The sequence below is a fragment of the Malaclemys terrapin genome, chromosome 9, assembly GCF_027887155.1.
Source record: "Malaclemys terrapin pileata isolate rMalTer1 chromosome 9, rMalTer1.hap1, whole genome shotgun sequence".
In the NCBI taxonomy this organism is placed as follows: Eukaryota; Metazoa; Chordata; order Testudines; family Emydidae; genus Malaclemys; species Malaclemys terrapin.
Genome location: NC_071513.1, coordinates 100,997,085 through 101,016,469, shown reverse-complemented (window position 1 = coordinate 101,016,469; position 19,385 = coordinate 100,997,085). Strand labels below are relative to the sequence as shown.

At 55.7% G+C, this 19,385-nt stretch overlaps 1 protein-coding gene across 2 annotated transcripts in view; it reads right to left on the bottom strand.

Annotated features, from left to right (window-relative positions):
* Positions 1 to 28: 28 nt before the first annotated feature.
* Positions 29 to 19,385, bottom strand: part of RUBCN (rubicon autophagy regulator) — a 54,799-nt gene continuing 35,442 nt past the window's right edge. For both annotated transcript variants that reach the window (XM_054039336.1, XM_054039337.1), the window contains 9 exons: positions 17,622 to 17,682; positions 16,444 to 16,576; positions 13,690 to 13,835; positions 12,404 to 12,468; positions 10,595 to 10,833; positions 9,564 to 9,625; positions 8,403 to 8,556; positions 5,805 to 5,898; positions 29 to 4,509 (listed from right to left, as the gene is read on the bottom strand). In XM_054039336.1, coding sequence (XP_053895311.1) covers positions 4,349 to 4,509; positions 5,805 to 5,898; positions 8,403 to 8,556; positions 9,564 to 9,625; positions 10,595 to 10,833; positions 12,404 to 12,468; positions 13,690 to 13,835; positions 16,444 to 16,576; positions 17,622 to 17,682 — 1,115 coding nt within the window. In that variant the 3' untranslated portion in view covers positions 29 to 4,348. The remainder of the gene's footprint in view (positions 4,510 to 5,804; positions 5,899 to 8,402; positions 8,557 to 9,563; positions 9,626 to 10,594; positions 10,834 to 12,403; positions 12,469 to 13,689; positions 13,836 to 16,443; positions 16,577 to 17,621; positions 17,683 to 19,385) is intronic.

Here is a 19,385-nt window from a genome sequence, read left to right as displayed (position 1 = left end):
GCTTTAATAAACTCCACTACAGCAGAGGTCAAGCAAGAGCAGCCAATGAGGTGCTTCTTACCAACTTCGTTTATTAGGGACGGCATTTTCATTGTTATGCTGTACAATAATACAGTGGAGAGGAATCCAATTGAATATCATGTACATTGGATCGTATGACCCTTCTCTCTATTTACAAAGAGCTCATACACATACAGTTACACGGATTTAGAGTGGTAAGTACTGTAATAGCTTGGCAAACGGGTCAGTAGCAGCTTCATTAGTGTTGTGCATCATTTTGCATTAAAACCCTCCGCTGTCTTGAATTCCCAGGCGGGGTTCCTGTCTCAGCCAGAAAGGTCCCACCGTGAAGGGGGAAAAAACCCACAAATCCACTCCCTGTCTTTTGAAATATAATCAGTGCTTCTAGGACCCGCCAAGAGGCTTAGCCACCATGGAAACACCCCACCATGTTAAAGTGCTTCAAAACAAAACCTCATCGAACGTTCTGTTGTGTTGTGTCAGAGCCGGCCCATGGGAGGGAATCGGTCTGTCAGACACCACCCTGGGTCTGGACAGTAGTGCCAGGTCTCAGACCAGGCGTGGCTGACGCTAAAGGAGGGATCTGACAGCTGTAGAAGTGAAAATCATCCTGCAGTTCGTAGGACGGGATCGGCTTTCGTCAGGCACCGCACATGCAATGTTCGGAGCCAGCTGGAGGCCATCAGTGGAGTACAGCGGCGTTATTGGGCTGAAAGCTAGGAGGTGACACGGGGCGTGCATGTGACGGACAGGAGGGCAGCTGATCGCTGCTGCTACCACCTCTGGGATGGGCATTTAGACTGAATACGGCTCGGCTGGGGCGGTGTCAAAGCAAGCTCACAAAGCAGACCCTGAGGGTCAGTTCTCAAATTAAGGCACATGCAAGAGGTCAGTTCTGGGCGAGCTACAGGTGCCCTGGGCTTTGATCCCACCACCCTTCTGATGCAGAAAGGGGATATTAATGCTAGCGTCTCTCTGCTTTGCATTGAATTCTGCCACCTCTGGAGCTCCTGCACTCTCAGTTCCCGGTTAAACCACCTGCCAAAACCCAGGCCTGCCCTGAATAATAACCTACCGTTGCTGCCTGCTCTGTGGGGTAACACCCTCGGCAGTCGCTCCTTGGCTTCCAGATACATTTAGTATGGAGATCTCTCACTGAACAGCTGATCTGAACCTGGTTCCACCATCCGCCTCAGCGCCCACCTCCCAGTACTCTGCCCCGGAGAAACCACAGCGGTCGCTTACAAAGAGTCACCCAGGTTCTTGTCTGCTGCCCTCCAGCAGGAGAGGAAACGGCAGCTGCAAGGAAGTCAACCTACCTACATAACTGACAGGCGCGTGGCGGGGAGAGGCTGCTTCCTCGAGCACATCCTGTCTGAGACAGAGCCCAAACGCAGCCAGCCTTCCCCGGCCCTCAGACCGCCCCGGCAGTCTTCCCTCCTTCCAAGGGCACTTGCAGCCTGTTTCATTTCGGCCCCAGCCTCTGCAGCTCTCCCAGGGATTCAGCACTGGCATGAACGGGGCCAGGTCCACAAGAGGCTAGAGTCCCAGCACCGCCCTGCGCTTGGCCTTAGTGCCAGCCACCAATCAGGGCAGGAGCTGAGGGAGAGCCGCCACCATCACGACCCCCCCCCCCCCCACCTCTCATACGTACACGAGTCAAACCGCGCCTTTCAACGTACACGACTACATGGAGCGCCCAGCCAACGGCCGCGCTGGAAATGTGTCCATGTGCCAAGGGACACGCCCATCTTCCATAAACCGGAGCCGAGATCCACCACTACCTGCAGAGACCACAAGCCCCAACGTGCAAAGACGTCCACTCACCGCGTGCAGCCCCGAGGGAGCACTGAATACCCCAATGGGGAGTTGCTACAGGCTGCAGCTCCGTATTGAAGCCGCATTGTAGACTCTCTGGACACTCCCCCAAATCACACCAACTCCCAGTCCGCTGCCCGTCTGTGCCATGCCACAGGACTGCCCGGGCTCAGCTGGGTGTCAGGACATCCACCCCCAGGAGCTTTCCCCAGGCGGAGCTAGCATGAAGTGCTGGAGGAGCACAATTCGTCCATGCCAGGCAGAAAATGCCTCCCGTACTGCTGGCCATGGACACTAAGGCCCAGATTTTTAAAGATGTGGGGTGTCGGGCTCCCATTGAAATCAACGCGAGTTAGGCACCTAAATAGCTTTAAAAGCTGGCCCTAAGTGACCAACTCAAACGAGAGCCGCTCGTTAAAAAGACAGGAGCAATTGCCTTTAAAAGAGATCAACTTAAAACAACACTATGTACACAAAGATCAGCCCAGCTGAGACGATACACTGAGAAGAGGGGCTGGCCTGGGGCACTGGCTCTCTGGGGGGGCTCCGGATGGCAAATAAACAGCTTTACCCCTGCTCTGGGGACTGATCTGATACCAGCTCTGAGGAACGCTGGGCTGGGGGCAGCCAGTGGGCACTGTGGACGACCACATCCCTCCCCACAAACACACGGCTCAGCAGGGCAAAGTGGTTTAGGCAGTGACTGAGGAGCGTGGGGTTCTGGGGAGACGTTCTGGACCGGGCTAATCTCCTGACTACATGGCGCTCTGTATCACAAGGCCAGCTCTACCCAGTGCGCTCGGGGGCGGCTCCTTTACCAGGTTATTGGCGGTCCTGCTAGACACGCTCATTACTCGGTCACTCCAACGGGCAGGATCCAGGGGGATGAGAAGTGCAGCTCATCTCAAAGCCAAGGGAGCTGGCTGAAGCGTTCTGCTAGCGGGAGGTGAAAGGTGCATGTCACAGAACAGCCTGGGGCCGCACAGCATCAGGAGAGCCCAGCACAAACTGGCAGGCCCGACACACCAACGCCAAGGTCTGGAACGGGCCTGGCCAGAATCCACTGCAGGGAGGACACATTACACCGAGGGTGCAGCATGGATGGGAGAAAGGCTCCACTGAGACTGACCGTGACTTCATCAAGCTCCGAAATAGTGGGGGTGAGTGTCACGTGGAGTCACCTGAGTGCCCAGCTATGGGCCTGGTGCAGGAGCCCCCACTCCGCCTGGCACCCCGGCATTGAGCTCTGGCTGTGTTCAAACTCATCCTTGCTCTTGGATCTAAGAGTAACTGCCCAGCCCCCCTGCCCCGGCAGACAGACACGGGGGAACCCTGCCCCCAGCCCAGGGTAACAGCAGCACTCGGCAGCTCATCTCCTGCAAGGTCAGCAGAGAGAAGCCAGCTTCAGAGCAGCTGCTTCCTCCAGCTCAGCCAAGGCGTTTCCTCTCCCCATGCTGGGCATGCACCTTCCTCATGGTCTGTCCTCCCCGCCTTCCAGCCCCTTGTTCACCTGCTGTCAGTGCCAGAGCATGGCACAGGGCGATCTCCCGGCACCTAGCACTGGGGGAAAGGTGGCAGTCACGCCTCTGGGCCGAAGCCCAGCCCTTCACCCAGCAGGTGGGAGCTCCGTCAGCACCAGGCACAGTCTGAGGAACCGAACATCAATAGCGGAGACGGGGGCTGCTCCCGACAGCGACTGGCACAGCTCTCTCCCCCAGCCTGCATGCAGCTAAAGCAGGGCCGGGTCGAAGGGAAAATCCCACACAGTCCGCGTGCTCTAGCCTGATCTACCAGCCCAGCAGGTATCCAGTTTGTGATGGCTTCGCCAGGCAGAGGACAAGGCGCTGTTTGCTGCTGCTTCTTCCCCCCCGCCCCCAAATCAAGTCATATCAGTTCTGAATAAGGGATTGTTAAAAAGGTCATGTCAGCGGCAAAGGATATGGCGTGTCATAGGCAGAGGACTTGGCAAAGCCCCTTCTCTTTTGCCCCAAGGCAGCCAGCCTGGGCAGCGGCAGGACTCCAGTTACTCCCCCGTGGAGAGCTGAGCTAGACAGGAGCTTTCACCTCCTAACCGGTGGAAGCTCCTCAAGAACCTCCTGGCTAAGCCAGCGTCTGGCTGAGCTCCTCCCTAAGGGGCCAGGGGAGCACACTGGCATACAAACGCTCATTGCGCTCGGAGTGTGGCGCAGACAGGATTCGCCGCCGGACCCTGTACGAAGGCAGCAGCGTGTCCACCTCGGCAGGATCCCGACTGCGAGAACTAGCGTCCGGAGTCCGCCGTCCCCAACACCATCGCGTAGAGAGCAAAGAAACCGGCTCTCTTGAGGCAAACCAAGCCGATCCCGTCAGCGTGTGAGGGCCAGCTGCTCCGAGATCTCCCACAATTCAGCCCTCCCACGGGCTCCTTTATTGTGAAAGAGTCAGGTTAGTCCTTAGTTTAGTCTCTGATGACGAGGGCCACGCACACAAATACATTCGCTGGTCTCCTCTTCGCCCTCCGCCACCACACTCACGTCGCGGCCACTGCCTCTGGTGGCTCCTCCTCCTCGTAGTCCGAGATGTAGGACTCCATGCTCTGCTTGGCCAGCAGCTCTCTCCTGGCGTGCAGGCGCTCACACCGGGGGCAGCAGCCCGATTTGAAGCAGGATTTGTGGTAGCAGGCCTTGCACTCTGAGGGAGGGAGAGAGAGAAAGCAACGCCATCAGTGCAGAGCTGGGGCCTAGCCCCTACACTGGCAGTGTCGGCACGCTCCCCCTTCCGGGCACAGCCTGCCCACACCCAACGGGAGGGACGCTAAGTCACTGGCCAGGGATGGAGCGTGTTACCAACGCCTTGGATGATCAGCTCTCAAGGTGTTACAATTCTGACTGGTTCGCCTCTTATGTGGTTCTTAAACGGAAAGATCTTTGGAGTAGGGATGGCGCCCACGTGATTGGAAAGCACCCAGCCCACCGCATGCACTTGGAAACCAAGGAATTTGGGGCACTTCACTCAGTTTTGGACAGCAATGTTAGATAGGTCAATTTCACTTTGCATCTCATCCCTTTCCCAAAGGTTTCCTGCCCTGCCAAGGCCACGGTGACCCTAAACAAAAGGCCTTCACTGAAAACACTTGTGGCAAGAGAGAGTCTAATTTTAAAGGGACGGCCAAATTTGTAGATTGTCAAGGGCGGTTTGGATGGCTCAGGAGACTAGTGCCGGCATACGGCGCTACTGTGCACGTGGCCATCAGCACAGGTCAACAATGACCAAAACCAGTTACCAACTCCAGGGCGTGGGGGCTTCAGTAAAATGATTGGATAGTCTCAGTCCAGCGCCACACGGCCAAAGCGCTTTGGTTACCGGACTCCTTGGCTAGTAACCTTAAAGGCACCCAAGTCAGAATGGCCATGAAGATTGAGACTTGTGCCCAGTGCACACTCCAAATGTGTGTCATGCGTCTGACCTGCTTACAAGGTGTAGGGCAGGCCGCAGCCACCATGGAAATGACTTCTTGCACCCCCACTTAGCACGCTGCCCATCTGTGTGCAGCTCTCCCGCAGTGCCGGCTAGTGTGCGCTGGGTGCAGTGCACTCTGGGATGTTCTACTGGCCACCCCCAGATACACAGGCCCAGTTCTGGCCACCTTGCAAGGGAGCATGTCAAACCGGCTAGAGAGAGTCAGCTGTGTGCTGATGCAGGTCAGAGGTGTAGGCTGAGCATGGTTTGCTGCCAGGTGGCTAGACAAACGTCAACAGGCAGACAGGCCATGCTCAGGGCAGCCAAGGCACTCGCTGTTACAGCCTTGGACAAACCCTGCAGAGCAGAGATTCCTGACTCTGCCTGGTCTGTACCAGCTCGGTCTCCAGAGCAGTCACTGCAGCACCTGCCACCTGCACTAAACTCGCTCCAGGAGACATGGACCCAGCCCAGCCATCGCCCAGGGCCAGCGATGGCTCCCAGCGCCTCGCGTGCCAGCGTCTCACCTTCACACGTCCTGCACTTGTTCAGTTCGAAGGGGAAGATGATGTCCTCCTCCTTCTGACAGAACTCACAGATGAAGCCTTTGGCTTGGCACAGCTGTAACAACGGAAGGGGAGAGGAGTGAAGAAGAAACGCCCTGGAGAAGAGGCAAATGCACCTGATTTCCCTGGCAAAGTCAGAGACAGAGACATCTTGCGCCAAGAGTAATGTGGGAATCAGAGGCTCATCCCATTGCCGGGATGCGACGACACCAGCTTCAAGAGTAGCTTTCATGCAGCTGCTCACCCACCCGCTACAAGCTAGGCCTGGCTGCTGGACATGACCCACGAGATTCCAACCTTTCCAGGGGGCTGGAGACATGGTCTATGTGAGACGCCATGGGCCAAAAGCGTTCCCGGAGCACAGGCAGCTTCGCTGATGGCACTATCTCCAAACAGCCGGGCCGCCTGTCTGCTGGGTGGCAGTGGAGGAACCAGGCATTCTGTATCTCCTAGATTACACACATACCCGCAAGCGCTTCGGGGCAATGCCCATGTCTTGCTGCGTACATGGGCTGCGCCAGAGTATGGTCTATGCTACCACAATACAACGTAAGTAGTAGCGGTTATACCAAAAGATGTACCATAAACACACCCACAACGGTGTCGTCTGCGCAGTAGGTTGCACGCACAACACTGCCAAACCAGTGGCAGTCCAGTCAGTTTTGTCCCCTTTGACTTCCCAGTAAGATTGGGAGTTCCGGGACAAGGACCCTCTTTCAGTAGGGAACGTCTCGGAGGCCAAGGCACGAGTTTGGTCTTTTGCCCCAAACTCGTGCCCACAGGCGGTGAGTGGCACTGCTGCCCTCGCGTGGGGGGCCCACACAGCCAACAGCTGCAACTCAAGGAGACCCATTTGGAATGTTTTTAAAGCCGATTAGTGAAGTCACCCATCACACAGAAAATTAAGGCCATATCTACCCTCTAGAAACCACTTTAAGGAGGAACCAGTTACACTATAGTTGCCAATGACAGAGTTAAAACACTGTTTCATCTTCAGTGTAGACGGGACCCTGAACTGGCTACAATCCTGGAGAAATCAGGGCTGCAGCCTGGCTCAGGGCTGTGGTTAGGTCCCATCTACACTAAACAATGCAACAGTGTTCTCACCACCTCCAATGTGCCGTAGCCAGCTCCCCACTGTCGTTTTGGCAGTGTAGCTCTGCCTTGAGGCAGGAGGTGAAAGCAAATGTTACATCTTCGGCCCTGCTGGGATCCATTTCCAAACCTCACCTCATCCCTCCCCACATTCAAGCTGGGTTTAAATTTCATCTCTTAAAACCAAATTCATTAGCGAAAAGGAGAATAGTTAAGGCAAGCACAAACACTGCAACACGATCGAATGGATCAGCAACGACAGGGTTAATCAAAAAAAATGAGATGGGAAATCCGCAATTCAAAGGACCCACTAGTGCCCCCCCAAATTCCTCTTCCCCTGCAGACTGGAGCATCCCTTCCTATGTCTGTTTGTTATAGACTAGAATCATAGAATATCAGGGTTGGAAAGGACCTCAGGAGATCATCTAGTCCAACCCCCCTGCTCAAAGCAGGACCAATCCCCGGACAGATTTTTGTCCCAGATCCTTAAATGCCCCCCCTCAAGGATTGAACTCACAACCCTGGGTTTAGCAGGCCAATGGTGTTATCTGGAGTCACAGCTGCCTGGAAACTCACCACTTGGTATTTCTTCACCCAGACACTCAGTCTGTTTTAATGCAGGGCTTTTGCATCTAAACAGGTTGTTAGAGGGACTGTTTCTGCAAGATCGCACACGTCTAGCCCACTGGGAATGAAACGGAGGGAAATGCCCAACTGTTCAGGCCCCTGGGGATGCAGTTCACATGCTGTTACCCACAGCCGTGGTGACGGTGACCACGGATCTCTTGCCCAGGCTACATGGGGCGCTGTATGCCACGAGGGAAGGTGCTCTGTACGCTGGATACCATTACTACGACTATGCAGCATCCTCCAATTGGAGGATCTCAAAGCCACGCCTCACTCTCCTGCAAAGTAGGGAAGTTTCTTGTTTTTACTGGTAGGGAAACTGAGGCATGGAACCGCGACACAACTTGCCCACGGTCATGCGGGAAATCAGTGGCAGTGTTGAAAGTAGGACCCGGGAGTCCTGACTCGGTGCCCTCCTCTAACCACCAGGCAAGCTGCCTCCCCATCCTGAACGTGACAAAGCACATCCCAATGCGTTTCAGAGGGGAACACAGCCCAGTTTTCTATAGCAGACATTGAGACGGCAAATGGGTGCATTGCAGGTTATGGGAAAACGCAGCTTCTTCCTGAAACGGAACCAATTGGCTGTGTTCTTCTTCAACGCCGATCTCGTGCCAAGGAAACTCCTCTGCACACATACAGGATAACAACCATATGAGAAACTAACTGGAGGAGGAGAACAGCTAACACAAAATGTGTTTGCCCTCAGCAGCTGTTCTGGAGATCACGCTGCTGCCTTTATAAAGCCAGCACCCGCTCCTTGGCGGTTTATACAGTAAAGTCTAATGCAGTAATAATAAAAAACATTCTAGTGAAGAAGATGATAAAATTACCCACCATGCATCTCTCAACGTGCAGGGTACCTGCCTTTATGAGCTCCGTCAGGCGGGGAACTAGCTCCCCCTTCTTAGTGGCATTCAGGTCATTTAAGGAGTAGAGGTGGAGATCCTCCGTCAAATGACCTGGCACCGTGTCGAAGGAATCCAGGAGCCTGCAGGGATGGAGACACCGGAGCTCAGCGCCAAACAGCAGCGAGTGAGCGCTCTATGGAGAGTGTGAAGTACGGCAACTTCGCTGGGCCAATTACACTGTGTGACCCACCCCCATGCGGGCACTGCCACCTCTCTGGAGTCCACTCCCTCCATGCAGGGCCCTAGGAAACCCAGCAATAGCGTCTGCCTCCCAATTCATCCCTGCACCCTGTTCTAGCTTAGCAGGTTCTGTCCCAGCCGACATCTGCACGTCCCACTCAGCTCCAGGGTCCCCATTAGGGTGCTTGGGCTGCTCCAATCCCTGCCAAAGCAGCTGTCCTTCCCCCTGCACAGGGGCCGGGCGAGCCCGAGTCTAGAGAGCACCCAGACAGCAGAGCCTGCTACGACCGAGGCACACGTCTCTGCTGACTCTGAGCCGTTTGAGAACCTCCCCTCCCTGAAACTGAGCCCCTCCCAGGGCCTGGTGGGTTTTAGTGGTTAGTAGGAAACCGTGGGCCAGTTACTGTGTCTGCACTCCTTGTGCCAAGTGAGGGGCATCTCAACACTCAAGTGACCCCTCACGGCCACTTAGCCCGACTCAGTCACCGTCCGCAAGAGAGGCGGTAGCTACCGCGCAAGGCATCCCCATGCAAGGTGCAGTGCCTTTGAGAAGTGGGGAATCCCAAAGGGACACAGAGGAAGCACAAGGGTCAGTCTCAAACACCCCTCTTTCTCCAGCAAACGTCAGCGGAAGCTAGTCACACACCCAACCGCAGGGCCCGTCTGTGCTTGGCCTGCTCTCAGAGTGCTACATGCACTGGAGCTTGGCCTGCCACAGCGTGGGAGAGACTGGGGTGAGGCTGGGGGGGACTGGTCTCCAATGCTGCTGAACATTTTGCCACGATCCTTGAAAGCCCCCTCCCTGCAGAGGTCTGGGCAGCAGCTAACATGTCAAGCTGCCAAGTGACAGCCAGCCAGGAGAAAGAAACTGATGCAAGTTAAATTCTGGTTGGACCCTGGTACTCACTCTTTAGCTAGTCGGCAGGTCTTAAACATGTTCTTCAAGCGAAACAGCTGGATTCTCAACAGCTGGGGAAAAACAAACCAACAGAGTATAAAGTTGTCATTAAACAAACAGAATTGCAGGCCTCAACCAAACCCATTCTAGTCCGTTTCAACTCATGCTCTTGTGAAGCAGTTTCTGATGCCAACCAGCTTTGGGTTTCTTGGCACTGAAGCAGTTAAACAGCTAGGATAAAACCAGGAGAGCTAGCAATCCTCATGTGTCAAGGCATAAACTGAAGACCAGCTGGAGGTCAGGAAGAAATTCCTCTCCACCATGTACTATTGCACAGTGAACAAGATGTGCAATGGAAACATGCATTATGGCGGTTTTAAGCCTCCCTCTAAAACATCTGCCCATCAGCTATCGTCTGACAGGATCAGTCTAGAGAAATCCTGATTGGGCCCCAACGAGTAACAGTCTCTTCCCTCCTTAGTTCAGATCTTCTGGAATGTCCGATTCCATACGTCACCTACCAGGCCCCTTAAAGGGACATTACAAGGAATGAAAACAGGCAGGTTTTGCCAACAGAAAGGTTGACAGGAGCTGGACACTTGCAGAGGTTTCTCTAAGCAGATGTGAGAGGGGCAGCATTCCAGTGGGTAGAGCCCAGGACTGGTGGCTTCTATTCCCAGCTCTGCCACCAACATGCTGGGTGACCGCGAGCAGTCACTCAAGCTCTCTGTGCCTCAGTTTCCCCAGCTGTAAAATGGAGATGATACCTACCCACCTTTGTAATATGCTCTGAAATCTATGGACAAGAGGCTCCATATAGAAGGGTAAGTAGCAGCAGCAGCCAGATATTCTGGCCCACTAATGAAAGAAGAGCAGGAGATGGCATGCCCGCCACAAGGCACCAATGCCCCCACCCTGAGAAACGCCACCCTGTGGGTCTTACTCCCTGCTCCATGGGTCATTGATGGGAGTGACAACTGCCTCTCAGGAGAAGGCTAAACCCCTCAGTCTCTTTGGGAAAGCACAGGACATGGCCTTACCCTGACTTGATTCAGAGCCTTCACCTTCCGGTACAGAGCGGCGTTGAGGTCCTGCACGCTGAAGAGCGGGTCGCTCCAGATCTTGCTCAGCAGGTCCCTGGAGAAGTTGCTGACGTAGTACTTGCTGAAGTCCCACTTCCGCAGGATGCGGCTGGGAATGACCATCTGGGTGTTCTCGTGGCAGCACTGGCAGAAGTACTTGCCCAGGTACTCGCAGTACCGCAACCGTTTGATGTAATCTGGCAGACCGGAGAGGGAGTTTAACATCTGCCCAGCTAAGGACCGTGTTGGCACCTCCCCAGGAGCCAGAGGTCTGGGTTTAATGAGCAGCAAGGGGAGCAGATTGCGAATGCCTGACACGGGTAGGTGATGTAGTCTGCAGATAATATGGGTAGGTCTACACTGCAATTAAACACCCACGACTGGCCCGTGTCAGCCGACTGGCGCTCGGGCTTTGGGATCACAGGGGCCCAGAGCTTGGGCTCCAGCCCGAGCCTCCACACTGCAATTAAACAGCCCCGTAACGTGAGCCCGACTCAGCTGACATGGGCCAGCCGTGGGTGTTTAACTGCAGTGTAGACATACCCTAAATGTCCCAGCAGACAAGGCACCTGTTTCAGCTCAGAGCAATGCATGCTGGGATCTGTGGTCTCCCTGCGGTCTATGAGGCCCGGATCTGCCTGTGGATCACATGCAGCCATCCCTGGCTATACACTTAGGACAAGCAATTGCTTCAGAGGCCTCTACTGGTAACACACAGCAGGTGAATGCTATATCAAGGCAACTGTCTGTATGGGGCCCCTTCAGCCTGATCGCCTGTGGGATTTCGATGGAAAGCAACTTCCTTACATGAACTGAAGAGGAATGATCGGAGCAGACACTAGGGGCTCCGCAGCGCAAATGAGCGAAGCCACCCTCCCTTACTTGACTCTGCTCAGTGATGGGGCCAGGGACTTTAATACTTTCAGAGAGGCAGACTGGCTGCCCCCTGCCTGCCCTGTCTCCATGGCCTCCTGGGGGAGCAGGCTGCTCCATCCGCAGTGCATGCTAGCACACAGGCTCCCCTTTGACACCGGGGCAGATTCATTCACTGGGAGATGTTGGGATCGCCGAGCCCTTTTCTGCTCGGCTTATCCCCGTCCAGTTGTGGGAGAACATTTCATCCAGCTCTCTGGAATCCAAACCCTCCGTTCAGATCTGGCCTCGACACGGAGGTGTCTTTCCTAGCACTCCACAAAGCCACGCCTGAGCTGAGCAGGCTCGGGTGTAGGGGCTGGGGTCAGGGTGCCCACAGCTCCAAAATATACATCACCGTAAATCAGATCTGCGTATTCTGAAACGGATTCACACGTGCTCATTACATGCTGCGCTGCATCACACTCTATGATTGGCTTCCTCATTTTGTGAGCCTGTCCCTGTCTGGATTATGAGCCGTCCACGCGCTACAAAGTGTGCTCGGGAGCACAGCTGCCGGCGTATCGCCCATTCCTCTTCTTCAGCTACTAGCTACGTGTTAGTTACAAGGCCACTCGTGAATTCAGGCTCTGTCCATTGGAAACTCGGTTCCGCACTTCTGTCTTCTTTCATGGTTCGTGTCAGGCCTTCAGAGAGAGCTGCACCAGCTTCCCAGGTGCCCTGCACTGAGACTCCCCACAATCCCCCAGCTCATTGGCATCCACACCCCTCACCCCCCATTTGACTCCCCGTCTCTATTGTCCCTTCCTGTCTCATCTGCATGCAGAACCCCCCCCCCCCCCCCGCCCTCGGAGAGGCCGAGTTTCCTGTCACGGTCAGAGTTCCAGCACTCACCGGGGTCTGTCCGGATGCCGCAGCCTGCGCACCGGTAATTCTGCTTGGCTACAGCCACCTTCCTCCTGCCCAGAGAGAAGAGGGGTGTTAGAGCTGGAGGGGCTGCTCTCTCCTGGCTCAGCAGGGCTGAGGGCAGCTGGGTAGAGAGCACTAGGCCTTCCCCTCTCACCCAACAGCTGAGTGCCAAGTGGATCCACTGAGACCGTAAGCTTAGAGCGTCAGCTCTTTGGGGCAGGGGCTGTCTTTGCTCGGTTCTGTACAGCACCTAGCACCACGCGGTCCTGGCCCATGACTGGGGACTCCTAAAGGCTACAATAATACAGATAAATAATGAGCCAGGTGGCTGGATCTGCCTCGAAGCCACCCCGTGGTTTCAGCAGGATATGGCGAAAGCTGCAAGAGGCAGCGCCCAGCGACTGGCCGGGGGGGCGGACACAGCTCCATGTGTGTGTGGGGCACGGGTGGGCAGCACCAATTGCAACTGCCTTCACCTGCTTGTGCCCTGTGGATCCTGACGCTCCCCGCACGCCCCTCAGCTGATGAGCGAGGTGTCGGCAGCCAGGCACTCAACACCAGCCAAGAGCACAAGGCAGGTGCCAGGCACAGGAACAGCAGCTGGCACTGGGGTGTTGGCACCGGGGTGCTGGCACCAGCGACAGTGCCAGGGAGTAGTGACACCGCCCTTGCAAGGCACATACAGACAACAGCTCAGCAGGGCAGGTGGGCCCTGCTCATGCCCCCGCTAGGGCACAGGCAGGAGATCTATTGTAAATGCAGCCAGGAACGTGGGTCGCAGATGTCCTTTCTGTGCCATGTACCCTGACCACCACCAGAGGGGGGCTGGACGCACAGGGCCCTGTAACAGCAGCGCTTGGGGCTATTTTGCACTGTTGGTATGTTTTTTTGGAGGTCCTACAATAATTCTATCACAGAGCACTGAGTACACAGTGACAAAGGGGGAAGGGCAGGTCTCATTTAAACACACACACAGCCAGGCTTGGAGGCCTAGTGGTTAGTGTCGCACCAAGCAGGGCTCAATTCCCAGTCCAGGTCCGAAACAACAGGGGCTTGGAGGGGGGCAGAGACGTCATCTCACGGCGGAAGCAGCAGCCCATCCAGATGGCTGAAGTGGAGCTACAGGGCTGTGACTGGAGTGAATTGCCCAGGCCTACCCAGCTGGAAGGATGCAGAATCGGGGGGAAGAGGAGAAGCAGAGAGGGAGATCTGAGGGGCATGGAGAGCCTCTGTGGGGCCAGAGGGGGTGGGCAGCCCACGCAGCTCCTTACGTTGGGGCTGGGTGAATGTTGAAGATGATCTGCGGCCGGGGGGGAGCCCACTCCAGGTTCCCGCGGACCCGGATTCGGAGCTTGTAGATGTCGGCGTGCTCTCCGTCGTCGGGCGAGATGGGCAGAGAGTCCGGAATTGGCAGGAGCTGCAAGAGGCAGGTGAGGGGGTCAGACACTGAACTTTACTGCAGAGGCAGACGCCGGTCTGCCCTGCTGGGCAACTCCAGCGCCATCCCGGGGGAAATGGCCTGCGTGCTCGTCTCCCACCCCCACCTCCCCTCCAGGAGTGGTCTGTCTCCCGGGGGAGCTGGAGAACAATTCCCATCCGATCCAAGTGCCCTGCTGTATTATCACGGCACATGCTGTAGCGGGCTGGCACCCCATCTTGGGAAGTGCCTAGAGCCTCTGAGGAGGCAGCGGGGATGCAGTGCTGTCCGCTCAGCCTGATGCTTTCACCCTGGCTGGACCTCCCCTCCCTACTCTCCTCCACATCCTTCACATCCCCCCAAGTTTCTGTGTATCCCTCTGGTGCAAGGTTGTCCCCAGACCATTACGGAGCGCTGCTCCAGCCTCTCTGTGAGCAGGGCATGCTTTATGGGCTCTCACCGAAGCGAGCAGCAGGTATGTCAGCGCTGGGGGTTCACTGGGGCATAGGCTGCATTCCAGAAGCATGAAGGTCTGCACTTGTCCCAAAGAGAAGGACACCCAGAGGGGAGGCATCAGCCACTCCAGGTTGTACCAGAGGTGTCAGGACTCCAGGATGAGGATCACACCTGGGTTTGTAAGGACCGAGCAGGTCTGACAGGCCCAGAGCTCACGGGAGGACAGAAATAGCTATGAGGGAGAACGGGGCAGCTTCCAGGCCGCTCAGCACCCCAGAGAACCACCCTCAGCCCGTGGAGGGCAGCAGGCTCTGGGGTGACCTCCAAAGCCAGGGGGAGCGGAGCCAGGGGTTATGAGGGATACAGGGCAGGATGAAGTCACGTGCTAGCGGAGATGGCCGTGGGCAGTAGCACCGTGACTGACTGACTGAGCTCTATGCTCTGGGACTCTAGGCCCAGCACCGACTCTGCCACTCTCAGGCTGTCGCAGCCTTTGCTGAGTGCAGTGGAGGGGAGCAGACTGGCTCCTCGACCCCCATCAGCAGTCTGGGTGACCCCAGCGATGAGCTTGGAGCGCAGTAGCTGCCCCGTGACTGATCGATTAGACGGACACCAGGGGTGGCTCTTTAGCTGCACCCCCAAGGGGACTTGCATGGGAACTAGAGAGCAGAACCACACCAGCCAGAGGACAGGAGCCCCGCAGCACAAGGACAACAGAACATGCCTCACAAACCACCCCGAGTTAGAGAAAACCAAGCAGGTGACAGTAAACCTCAGGGATCCACTCCAGGCTCAGGCGGACAAGGCTGGGCTGAGGCCAAAGGCTGGGGGGCCAGTCTTTTATTTTAAACAGTAGTCCGACAGTCACGCCCCACAATGCACTGCTGCCCAGCAGGACCCCTGCTCAGCGTGGGGGTGGCACGGCAGTGATCCGTGACAAGCAGGCATTCTATGTAAGCCTATAGGGCACAAAGAATAAAGGAAGCTCCAGGTTCATCCCCACCGGCTCCACGGGGCAGTGCTAGCGCACATCATGCACAGTGCCGCGGCGTCCTTAAAGAACGCCCCCGAAACCCCTCCGCTCCCGTCACACTGACCCCTCTGACACTGATCAACTCCAGTACCCCAAAACAGAGCAGTCTGGCAGCGTCTACCTCAGGAGAGGCCTAGGCACTAGAACTGTGACAACCTGTGGCTCAGGATTGAGGGGCCTGGGCAGAGCTGGGTATGGGGAGCCCAGATTGGAGAGGCTGTGGGACAAGACTGCGGGGCTATATGGGAAAGCCTTGCATAGCGCCTGCCCATGCTATACTGGCGCTAGCTGCCACTTCTGTTAGCATGGCGACCGCTCGCTTCCCAACTAGCCGGTCACAGCTGAGGGTTCAAACAGTGACGACAACAAACTCCACGTTCAGATGAGTTTCTCACATCAAACCGCGGGGCAGCCGCAGCCATGCCACCCGCTGCTCCATGCCACGGGGGGGTGTTTAGTCCGGGTGGTTAGTACACTCCGTGACGTGTGCCCCACGCACGCACCCCTCGGGCACGCTCTCCACTCCCAACGTACCCGCCGGAGCTTTTTAGAGAGCTGCCTTTTCTTATACCACCGGGGACGCTTAAAGAGCTTTCTGAGAGACCATCTCGGGCCCTGAAAACCAACAGCAAACGACCTGTCAAGGCGCTGCGTGGGCGACGCCCCCGGGCTGCTGGTGAAGGCCGAGGGCCGCTGTGCTTGACTCTGTGCTGATCCTTGGCCGTTCCCTAGATCTTACCCACCATCCCCGTCCTCCTGCTCTCCCTATTCATACACAAAGACAACAGGAGCCAGAAGAGTGCAAGGCACCCGCCTGGCAGCGCTGCAGCTAACTGTGTGGAAGGGACATAGCTCTGGGAGTACGTGAGGGACGTGATCAGTGCCTTCCCTCCTCTTCTACAGCCACAGGGAGGTGGAGACAGGCTGCAGCCCTGCATTCAGGACTGGCAGAAAGCACCAGATATGAGCTTCATACAAAGGATTCCCTCGCTGGTGTGGGCGGTGGGGATGCCCTCTAGATTTAAACGAATCCCCTTGATTTCGCATCCAGCTTCCGTCCTCGCGCCCTCTATGCATCAGTGCGACTGCCCCCAGCGAGGCCTCTCCCCACATGCCTACCTTCTGGGGGGCATCCTGCTCTGGGACTAGCCAGTCCAGTTCAGAAGCGGCTGGGAGCTGCATCCCTTCGAACTGCTTCAGCAAGCCCATGGCCACGGCCTCCGCTGAGTTCGAATGGAGGAAGGAGTGGGATCTGCACAGCAAGAGAGGAATATCAGCACCACAACAGACGAGGCATAACCCCCCCACCCCCAGCCAGGGTGCAAAGGAGATCAAAGCCTGGGTCTCCTGACTGGTGACCCTCCCAGCCCCACTTGTGAGCGTTTGCACTGACAATGATGACTCATCTTAGAACATATTGTCTCAAGTAAGACTCACAAACTACATAGAGGAATCACTTCTCCCACACGGCTACCTCTGGGGTGGGGCGCACCCAGGGCATAGCACTTTGGGACGGGGCATCACAGAGCCTGCAGGGGGGTTGGGAGGCAGAATGGAACGAGCAAAGCTGGAATCCGGACAAGACACGGGAGAACACACAGTATAAAATGACAGGTGATCTTTGCCAGCAGGGCCTAGTTTTACATGTTGTCCAACAGGCAGAGAGGGCCCCGCCCCCAGCCTTCTGGAAAGCTGCCAGCGATAACAGACCAATGATATTTCCAAGGGGCTGTGATGACCCATCCTCCCCCTCAGCTGGGAAGAGTAATGAGGAGGCAGATGGTTCAGTCTCCTAGGGAGGAGGAGTGCCTTCACCCACTCAACAGCGCCTCCTCTGGCCAATTAAGGAGTAGCACTGATGAGGAGTCCTGTCCAGCTCCTGGTTGTAAGGATGGTGACTGCAACACAGGACTTCAAGTAAGACTACAGAAATGGGGTGGTGGGAGATTGGGGTGAACCTCAGGTCTGACTGGGAGCCTGGTGGGGGCAGGTGGGGAATGCATGTGTCCCCATCGCCTTGGGCTGTCTTTCCTAATTCACCGTGGTTCCTGTTCCCAGCCCCTTCTCCTTCCACTGACAGTTTATTAGAGGAGTCGGTGGCAGAAGAGACCAATTCGTGTGGAATCTAATCCATGCCCAACCCACGGATCGGTCCCTCATGCAGGGAATTCCCAAGCCCCTCAGCATTCAACTTACGTTTCCATTTGCCCATCTCTCCCCCCTCCCGCCCCCAGGACTGTCCCCAAAACTGAGCCGCGGTGAAGATCAAAGCCTCGCGCTCTGGCGGTGGGACATACATGGATTCCGAGGAGAGGAAAGACTTCCTGCTAGACGCTGCACCCCGCTTGATGTCCGCATCTGCATCAAGGAGAGAGAGGGCGGAGCAGAGAGTTACTCCTATTTTAAACAAAGGCGAAGCAGTTTTGCATTACAAACCATCACACTGTTGTAAAAGCAGGTGAGCTACAGCACCTATTTCTACCAGTGACAATAAGCAGCAGCTAGAAAGTCCGGGATGTGAACTAGTCAGTCACCTGGTCAATCTACAGGGGAGAGAAGAACCTGTGGCTGAGAGAGGAAACTACGGTGGGGTTAGAGTGGAAATGTTAGAGTTTGTACAGGGCACACACTAGCTACCAGCGGTTACGCAGCTTAGAGAAATCCACACGCACACAAACTTGGGGCTGGGAGGGTGGGACACTGGGATTAGTTAAGAAGTTTAGTAGCTTATTAGGTTTTATGCACAGTATTAACACTGCAAGGGATTGGCGATGGGACACAGGCCCTTCACCGCTACTATTCTGGTTCCAAACCAGCCCAGCTCATATGGCAATGGCTGGTCAGCAGCCCATGTGGCAGGAGTTGGAGACCTGAGTTCATCTCCCAGTTGACACAGGTCAATGTCACAAAAGCCACACGGCAAGTGGCAGTGGTCGGCAGCCTTGGTGGCCACCCTCTGCTGAGGCACCCAGGATCAAACGGGCCACAAAGAAGGATCACTTTCCACCCTACAGGGGAGGACCTTAAATCCAGGTGTAGCATCTGTGCATGTTGCTACCACACTGCTCACACTGCCCCCTTGCAGATCTCTAATAACTACTGAACACAGATCCTTAGGTGGGCTGGCCTACACCACAGCTAACCCTTGGCCAGCATAACAGTTTGACCACTTATTCCTACTTTTTGCTATCTGTCCATACGCCAATCCTGATCTATGGCAGCATTTCGCTGCACATCCCCGGACCTTCTCTAGTGAGGGACTTTGTCAAAGACTAGCTGAGAGCCCATAATAATTATGCCCACGGGTTCCCTTTTAGTCAAGGTTCAGTTCATGCGCTCAAAGAATTCTAAGAGCTGGTTTTGCTGCCACCATACAACAGTGTTTAAACATGGTGGAACGTGGCAACTGGACCCAGCCGCTCAGCAATTCAGGCTCCTCGATGTCACAGCTTTGGGAGTTACACTGTACTGGGAAGTGACGGCAGCAGAACTCCTCTGGGGTTTGCACTCCAGGCCCTAGAAGGGGGCTGGTGAAACATCTTGACACTGAGGATCAAATTCAGCCCTGAGGTAAGTGGGTACGATTCCCACCAGTCATGAGAATAATCCTGCTTACATCCAGACTGGATTTGGTCCCATTATCCCTGGAAACCCAAGTCAGCCTTAAAAACACTGTTGACTTGTGCATCTCCTGTCTGTACTGTCCTGCCAAGCCCACGAGCAGCGTGAGGCAGGGCTTGGCTAGGGAGGCTTGGACTGCCCTATTGGTGGAAACTTAGGTTTTAACACCAAGGAACTTACAGAAAAAGGGAGAAAATATGATAGATCAAGACAGGAAAGAGGCCAACCCTCAAAATCCATAGGGACCCCCTCAAGGAAGGTAAGAGGAGACCTAGAGAGGCAGCTGGGTCGGGTTAATGGGTGCGTAGTTGTTGGTTCAGCTCTCAACTCCTCTCCCCCAAGTAGTCTGGGTACTGAAATAGACGAGTTGCTTGCTGATTGCTGCAGGACTCTTGTCAGTTTCAGTCCCAGCTCGGAAGGAGGGAGCAGTGGGGCACAGC